We start from the raw sequence: 9,167 nt of genomic DNA, 5'->3' as shown, positions 1-9,167 counted from the left end.
AGGCATACGATGATATATATATATATATATATATATATATATATATATATATATATATATATATATATATTACACAAACTTACATATATATATATATATATATATATATATATATATATATATATATATATATATATATATAAACTTTGTGAAAATACTGCATGCATGTTATTGCACTCGTTCTAGTTTTTTAATGCTCTTCGCAGATGCTGGACAACTGTGACCCGTAAGTATATCAATCGATTTTTTTTTCTTTTTTCTTTTTTTTTTTGCCTTTTACTGCTGTCGGTGGTGACTTTTTTCTTGTGATATCAAATAATTTCAGTTTATATTTGTAAGTAGGAAAGCAATTTCACTATACACAGAAAAGCATATTATAATACACAAATAAAACAAATAATCATTAATTCTTTTGAAGGCTATATATGGTAATACAAGAAAACGTGTTAACATGAACATTACTACACTTATATTAGCTATATAATGCTTAATAGTTTATTGTGTCTTAGTTTATTAATTAGATGACTTACTGTATAAAGTATTAACAGTTTTCATAGTAGCCTAATAAAAAGGAACATTAATGTCATCTATTAATTTAAATACATATTTAACATCAAGTTACCATACCATAGTTCTTAGTAGTGTACTGCACACCATGACAGCAAGAAACTTACCCTGATGTACATTTTGTAAGTTCATGTGGGAATACAATTACAACAGCAATTTTTTTTATGGAAAAAATACATATGTACTATGAATTTTAGAGATCGGGTGCATGTTTTATTTTATTTTACTTATTTCTTTATTTCATAAAGTATGCCCACCTCTTCTGACACTACTACACCACTGGTGGCAATGTTCCTCCACTCGCTCTGGTGAGGGGAGGCAGGCGCTGATATGTCTGCTCCGTGAGAAGACTGCTGGAGGGACTCCAAAGCAAATCGCTCTCCCCTCTCTCATCTCTCCCACCTCTCATTTCTCTTTCTTTCTCCCTTTCTCTATGCTTGAACGGTCTTGGTACTGAAGAAAACTTTGGCACCCTCTCACCCTTTTGCATATCAAGTCAAGTGAATATACAAATAGACCAAGGACACTTAATTTTATCCTAAAGTTCATCAAAGTTTTGTTCACATGTATGAATGTCTGTCCATTTATGTCAAATTATATATTTCAAAAACCCATCAAAGGTGACTGACAGCCCTGTAAGTGAGGTTGACATTCTTGACACACTCATTGCCTGCTGCCCGACCTTTTTTTAAAGAGAGCTCTATGAGCCGTAAACAGCAACTTGCTTTTGGCAGCTGGCATTCATCAGTGGCTTACACATTAACTTTACACTGGCTCTGTGATTGCAGCCCAGCTTGTTTGGGAGCATGCTATCTCCCACTTTCTCACGTACTTTAGCCCTGATTACATTATTGCTGTGTGTGGACAGCCATGGTTGAGAGACCTCGATAAAGATATGATTCGGAGGAGTGGGGTGGAGTTGGGTTAGAAGGTGGTTGCAGAGGTGTGTGTGTGTGTGTGTGCACGCGCGCGCTTACGTGAGTAAGAGAGATAGAGAGGCGAAGTGGTGACCTAAAGACTGCTAAAAAGTGATCTGAGCCAACCAAAGAGAGCTATATGCAATTGAAACTTAAGTAAATGAAAGTGTTGCATTAACTATTTAGTGACGCAAATAAAATTGCCAACAAAAATAAATTAGTTTTTCATTTTAACACTTTTTAAATTGCAATGAAAAGTATATTTTTTATTGACGCAAGCATCAGTCAATTCATTACATCAATGACACACAGACACACACACACACACACACACACACATGTTGGTGCAGCTATCATTATGAGGACTCTCCATAGACATAATGATTTTTATACTGTACAAACTATAGATTCTGTCCCCTAACCTAACCCTCACAAATAAAATTCTGCATTTTTACATTTTCAATAAAACATTGTTTAGTATGTTTTTTAAGCGATTTGAATTATGGGGAACCCTAACCCTAACCCTGTCCCCATAAACCACATTTATAGCATAATACCCTTGTAATTACCAGTTTGTAACCTAAAAAAAGTCCTCTTAAACCACTTAAACCTGCCCACACATACACAAACAAAGCCAGTTTTTTTTTTTTTTTTTTTTTTTTTTTCATGTATAATACACAATAAATGCATGATCAAACAAAAATGTAACTGCAGGTAAACACACAAGGGACAGGCAGCATCCAGGTGCTCCGGGGGTAAAGGAAGGGACAACACAAGTTACCTGCCGGTAATTTAATGCACCCTCTTTTTTTTTTTTTTTTTTTTTTTTTTTTTTTTTTTGGCGAGTCCTTTACAAGTGAGATTAATCAGTTTCGCAGTATAAACATGGGACATTTAGTTGATATGACATCATTTATTAAAGACGCACAGAGCTAGAAAACATTGCAATGGCTGTATCATGGACACTGTAATATAAAATGTAAATTACATTCTTATAGCAAAAACGAAGAAAATCCGATTAGAAAACACACATAACAATCCAGACTATCCAGCACCTTGCCATTATGATGTATCACGCTCGTGAACTGCTGGCGAACCCCCAGCGCTCTGTCCCGCAGACGCCCGCTACAGCCGACAGGAGCCACGCCTTCCCCCGCCGCTTGCGCGCCACGTGTCGCGGGGTCTGCAGCAGCTGGAGACCCTCGCCCCTGTCAGTGTGCAAATCAGAGGGCTGGCAACCCACACCACTCTCTCCAACCAAAGTCTGAACTGTTGGTGGATTATGACAGACCGTTAACAACTGACAATCTGTTAGTTTACGACAGTGTTCTAAACTATATTTACATATTTCCGTGTTTACTTACCTTCTCATTACCACTCAACTAAAACTATGAGCAAAGTGCAAGGTTTAGTTCAAAATTTGTTTCAATATTAGACTTTGTTATTTGCGTTTTAATTAGGCTACATAAATTAAAGTATGCAATAGTAAAGGCAGGGAAAAAACAAACAAATATATGATCGTCTACATGAATTAAATGTTTGTGTTGCTTGTTTGTTTGTGAACTCATCCTTGTATCATAACATCCTGACCTAATTTACAGCTGCGTGTGTCACAGACACAGTCAAGGACACTATCCGTGCCGTGCGCGCGCTCAGTCTGAAATATCTTCACACTGGCTCACATTCCAATAAGCCCGATCGAGCTCTCAGTGGGCGTGGTTTTCCCAGGCTTTTAGAGCAGCAGCTGCTATTTACCTTCCCTCTAATGTAAACCACCACCGCCACCCCTAGCCCGCCAGCCAAACCTCAACCACTGCGGTAATAAAACATCCTGGCACGTGCTCCACATTCACAATAGCGCTCGCGAGCCGACAGATGTCTAAATGCCAACAGCAGCAACGCGCTTCAAGAAATACAGCGCTATTCCGTCAAACGAACTTCTAACTTGAGAGAATAACACAAAACGCGTTGAACAACGAGTGCAACAGATGCACATTCATCTTCTACGTACATGAAACGTTTTTAAACGTTTATTAATCTTTTATAAAACTTCCAAAAAAGATGTTGGTTTTATTTTTATATCTCATCATTTAACATATTGTAATTTATATATTGCGTTCTTCACTCCAAGCTGTTTATTTCGGCTGTAGAACGTGCCAGCTGTAGAACTGCATTATGTTTTAGCTACCTGTGTGTGTTTTTTACTCAGTGTAATGGCAAGCACTTTCTGTAGGCTGTGTACAAAATTTTGTAGTCCAAAATTATGAGAACATGAGCATATATGGAGTTTACTTATTTGGTTTCAGTGGATGTAAGATGTTTATTGAATTATAATTACAAAGGTTGCTATTGCTATCCGGAGACTGGCTCTTAAGTGTTAATATGTAAACTGAAATTGAAGGCAGTCCCGGGTGTGCCCTAAACCCGGCCGTGCGCCATTGGCCACCCGCTCAAACGCTAAACAACCAATGGAGGGGCGCCGACCACGAGCCATCCTCCCCTCGGGCCGCGTGTCCCTCACCCTGATTGGTAGAAAGTTACTGTGGGAAAGAAAGTTTGGGAAGTTTCACACGAGCCGTTCGCGTGCAGTCGGAGATATAAATAAGACCAACACGACGCTGAGACAGGCAGTTGCTAAGACCGCTGGCAAACGGTGAAATCAGAGACAGTGACATCATTGCCGCAACAGTTGATCTCGGGACACTTCGTGCGGATATCCATTTATATTTGGAACTGTATCTGCGTACTGAAAAGCGTTTACGTTAGTAGACGATACTGCACGGGAGGATTTCTTTTTACAATCTCTGAGGATAATTCCAAGAGAAGATGCCTGCCGATATCATGGAAAAAAACTCCTCTTCTCCGGTGGCCGCGACTCCGGCAAGCATGAATACTACACCTGATAAACCCAAAACGGCTTCGGAACACAGAAAGGTTTGTATTGCTGTTAAACTGTACCTACAATAAATGTATTCCCAACAAAGGGTACTGCAAGGTATATTTCCTTTAAAGTAGTTGGACGCTGAATGCAATTTAACGCATGTTTCTTTTGCTTTTTAGTCTTCTAAACCCATTATGGAGAAAAGAAGAAGAGCCAGAATAAACGAAAGCTTGGGGCAGCTGAAAACTTTAATCTTGGATGCTCTCAAGAAAGATGTAAGTACTGAAAGTCCGACTGAGTCCTAATACTACTAATCTGGGTTAAATATTGACGGATTTCCTCACATTGCCTCATGTCTAATTGAAACTAATTTCACACAGAGCTCCAGACACTCGAAACTTGAGAAGGCGGACATCCTGGAAATGACAGTGAAACATCTCAGAAACATGCAGCGTGCACAAATGACTGGTAAATCCTAGCACTTTAATAAATAATCCCGGGATAAATGGTTTAATGGGAACTTCCAGATGTTTGCGGTTTTCGCGCAGTCTTGGATTACATTCATGGTCAAGTATTTTAGAGTATTAGGACTAATGTCTTTTCTCATTTTCCTGACAGCTGCCCTGAACACAGATCCCACCGTTCTTGGGAAGTACAGAGCTGGATTCAGCGAGTGCATGAACGAGGTGACCCGGTTCCTGTCCACCTGTGAAGGGGTCAACACCGAGGTCAGGACCCGGCTGCTCGGTCACTTAGCCAGCTGCATGACACAAATCAACGCGATGAACTATCCAACACAGCACCAGATACCAGCCGGGCCTCCTCATCCAACCTTCAACCAGCCAATGGTTCAGATCCCAAGCGCGACTCAGCAAGCCAGCGTGGTGCCCCTAAGCGGAGTCCCCTGCAAAAGCGGGTCTTCCTCCAACCTGACTTCTGATGCAACAAAAGTATACGGAGGTTTCCAGCTTGTGCCGGCAACGGATGGACAGTTCGCCTTTTTGATCCCCAACGCTGGCTTTGCTCCGAACGGTCCTGTTATTCCGGTGTACGCCAACAATTCCATCACACCGGTTCCAATGGCCGTGTCTCCAGGCGCACCGTCAGTCACATCAGATTCCGTTTGGCGGCCTTGGTAGACTGTGGCATAATAAACAATACTCTTAAAGACAAACAACACTTGATTTCTTTATTCAGCGTTACCTTTTTGTTCTTTTTATTGTGTATAAAAAAAAAAAAATGTTTTATGAGATGATCGATGCACTATATTTGTATAGCTCAAAAGGGAGAGAAGTTCATATTGAAATAAGTTTTGTATTGTTGGATTCCGTTCATTGCATTTTTTATATTTGCGGTATCTTTTCTACATTGTGATGCCAAAGATATGTTGAATGCGCTTTCAAATGTCTTCTTTTTGGAAGATGAATAAATGCTAAAAATGAAAACCTGGCCTGCTTGGTTATTTTCAAAGTTTCAAAGTTTAATAATAAAGTCACCGTTTCAAACCTTGAAATAAGAAAATAAGAAATGCTCGGGCCATATTGCAAACAAAGTTAGTCTGGAAAGGAGCTTGTTTCTCTCAGATATTTTTAAGCATGAATTCAGGAGGACAAAGTCATATTGCAGTTAGACTTATGATAAATCACGCCTTTTTATAGTCATAGTACAACTCGTGATACAACTTTTAGATTTGTTAATAGTGAAAGCTCCTGTCTATTTCTAAGGGTGTAATTTGCTTGCACATTTAGTAAGACTCGGTCAACTAATATGTGCACTAATTATTGTAAGCATATTTTCCCTCAAACACCTGATTAAGGACAATTCTTGAACCAAGAAATTGGGTTGTATTAATGAAATGAGGACTTCCATAAAAAGCTGTGAACTTTGTTTTCGATACACATTTCCTTATTATGTTTCCATCAACGTTATTTTATGAGCATTTTGGGATATCGCATAAAAACTGCTGGATGGAAACCCCAAGATGCGAATAAATCTCCAAAATGCGCTTTAAAAAAAATATACGCTCGCTTGATAAGAAATGCGCATAAACTATGATGGAAACACATTTACCGAATAAACTGCAATTGAATTTGCTCTAAACCACCAGTATTTTATTAAGTGACGATTTAATCATTTTGAACACCCTTGGATGGAAACGCGGCTTTATTCGCACATTGTTTTTGTGTTAATATGATTTTTCGCATATATTAAATTCGCAACTTGGATGGAAACATAGTATCGCATATAACTCATATGATTGGACGGTAGAATACAGGCCCTGCTCGAGATAGAGAGAAATAAATCTATCTTTTTTCTTTTCTTTTTTTTTAATCACAGTAATACGTTTCAATTAAATAACAGAGCTTCACTGTTATGTGGTTCGAAAGTCTGTTTGTGCTCTCTGTGTGAAAGAGACGGCCAGTAAGAACCTGAAGCAGAATTTAAGAGTAGCGCTTCAGCTATAAAGTTAACCAGGTGCAGAGGGGACGACTGCACGATTTCATTACACGACCTTTTAGCGCCATCTAGCAATCCAAGAATGAAGTACACCTGCTGAGCCGCCGAGGGATGGACCAGTCAATGTTTTGAAGTCAATTCTTGTTTGGCAATTTCTGTGCCTACGTTCCTTTTAATTTAATTTCATGTTGTCCTATTTATTTATTTATCAACAAAGAAGTTACAGAGTCAAAAAGTGCTTAAGGCTTGTTTAGTAGTAGGCCTACATGGTCATGTTCGCTATATTAATTCCATGTTTATCTATTTATTTATTTAGTGACTGCAGTTTTATTTATTTACACGTGATTCTTACATGTGCTTAGGTTAAAAACACAACATTAAACACAACTCCATTAATCACATCGTTATCAACCAAGCTTGCTGAGAAATGACAAAATACTTGTTAAAGGGATAGTTCACCCAAAAATGAAAATTCTGTCATCACTTACTCACCCTCATGTTTTCCCAAACCAGTATGTTAGCCTCAGTCACCATTCACTTTCATTGTGGTGGATGATTACATAATTTTCATGTTTGTGTGAACCATCCCTTTAAATATAATTAAATGTTTTACTATAGGTCTTTTTTTTTTTTATTTATTTTTTTTTTTTTGGCACAACACATCTAAAAGTCCATGATATAGTGCAGAAATATTTATATACAGCTCAAATTGCTTTATCACGTAATATGTTAAAACACTTAACATGATTAAACGTTTCCTTCTTGATGCATCCCTGTGTTTCCCAGGTGTGTGTTGCCTTAAGCTACTCCAGTGTGGCTATTCTTTGAAGGGGGCATTCCAGGTGTTTGCAATTACCCGCTGTGAAGCACAAAGTGTGGATAAGTGCAATAATTTTGAATTTCCATCACACCTTTTGTGGTGCAGAGAGTAAGGAGATTGAAACCATATGTTAGGAAAGCCTGTGAGGACATGCTCATCTGAAATGCAGGCAAAGTGTACAGTGGGTGTGTGAGAAGCACAGTCAGGTTACTTCTCTTGACAGCAAGGAAAGCATGCATTGCCCACCTTAACTGCAAGCAGACCACAATCTCAAGAGATCCACAATGTTGTGATGGGCCACAGCATTCATTTCCTGTTTATTTCAAGGTCACAGCTGGATCCAGAGGCAAGCGCCGGGAAACGTCCAGCCGCCGGCCGACCCCCTTTAGTCTTGCCGACAATGGCGTTTAGGCCCCCTCCCCACCTCACTACAACCCACCCCTGGAGGACAGCTTTACAAGCATCTCAGGTTACCGGCGTACTGACCACTGTGCCGAGGCGCCCGTGCACATGTCACAACATGACCAGGGGTTAGCCACCATGCATGTCAATTAACTTTTCCCACACTCTGTGAAAAGCCAAGAGGCTTGAGAGGAGAAAGGGAAAAAAGGGAGAAAATAAAAAGGACTAAACGAAAGCCCCCTCTTTGCTTCCTCCTTGGCTCTTAAGTGTTACCAGATGGCGCGATCACTTTCTCTCTCTCTTTCTTTTCCTATTTCTATCTCTCTCCCTCCTTCTTTCTCTCTCTTAACTCGTCATCATTACTGCCTTGTCTTTGATTGTAGCCCTGACAAGCCTGGGATTTATGATTTAAGCACAGGGATTGCTTTACCAAGCTCTGGACTCGCTATCCAGCCAGAGCCCTTCTCCCCTCCAACCCATTCTGCCTCTCTCTCTCTCTCTCTCTCTCTCTCTCTCTCTCTCTCTTGTTTTCCCTCTCTCGCCCTCTCCTGCAGTTGCAGGGGAAAGGCTGTTTTCTGGCAGGAAATGAATAGCTCCCAGATGAGCTGAGGAACCTGAGAGGTCGTGAGAAAGAGGCGAACCCCCTTCCCACAGCCGGCGTACTGCCAGCCGCCGGGGGAATGTGGGAGAGCATCTCTCTGACACACGCATCAACTCTCCTGCTGCTTGCCCAAACACCCCACCGCCTGCCTGCCAGCAAGCTCTGACACACAGGGCCCATCTGAGGGGGGTAGAGCAGTGCTTATTTGGGGCATGTGGGTAGTTAGACAACACAGATGTATATGAGGATGAGGGCAGGGGATCGGAAGTGGAATGATAGAAAACAAACACGGAGCAAGCGCTCAGTGGAGCATACACATGCTCACAAAATATACAGTAGAACGTACAACTAAAATGTACATGCATGCATGCATAAAACACTTTTTAACAAGTTTTAAGCATTCCTGTAAAGGTACTATATCATTCAAAGGAAATCAGGAGCTGAAAAGTCTTAAAAAATAATTTTCTTTTTCAGTATTTTATCTTGTTTTTTCATTAAAATATCTAAACATCCTTAAAACAA

The 9,167-nt window shown here is 40.0% G+C and overlaps 1 protein-coding gene across 1 annotated transcript; it reads left to right on the top strand.

Annotated features, from left to right (window-relative positions):
- Positions 1 to 4,082: 4,082 nt before the first annotated feature.
- On the top strand, positions 4,083 to 5,810 carry LOC127448736 (transcription factor HES-1-like). Its single transcript, XM_051711519.1, has 4 exons — positions 4,083 to 4,418; positions 4,545 to 4,640; positions 4,746 to 4,833; positions 4,984 to 5,810. Exons 1-4 carry the CDS (start codon positions 4,311 to 4,313, stop codon positions 5,502 to 5,504), a joined length of 813 nt encoding a protein of 270 aa, XP_051567479.1. The 5' UTR covers positions 4,083 to 4,310; the 3' UTR covers positions 5,505 to 5,810.
- The last annotated feature ends 3,357 nt before the right edge of the window (positions 5,811 to 9,167 follow it).

The sequence above is a fragment of the Myxocyprinus asiaticus genome, chromosome 12 (genome assembly GCF_019703515.2).
Source record: "Myxocyprinus asiaticus isolate MX2 ecotype Aquarium Trade chromosome 12, UBuf_Myxa_2, whole genome shotgun sequence".
Taxonomy (NCBI): domain Eukaryota; kingdom Metazoa; phylum Chordata; class Actinopteri; order Cypriniformes; family Catostomidae; genus Myxocyprinus; species Myxocyprinus asiaticus.
This window is presented reverse-complemented; position numbering and strand designations above follow the sequence as displayed.

Bases quoted from the DNA above. Each gene is read 5' to 3' on its own strand.
- LOC127448736 (XM_051711519.1), top strand. From the start codon at position 4,311: ATGCCTGCCGATATCATGGAAAAAAACTCCTCTTCTCCGGTGGCCGCG. The intron at 4,419-4,544 runs GTTTGTATTGCT...TTTGCTTTTTAG, and splicing joins CGGCTTCGGAACACAGAAAG to TCTTCTAAACCCATTATGGA. The intron at 4,834-4,983 runs GTAAATCCTAGC...TTTTCCTGACAG, and splicing joins GCAGCGTGCACAAATGACTG to CTGCCCTGAACACAGATCCC.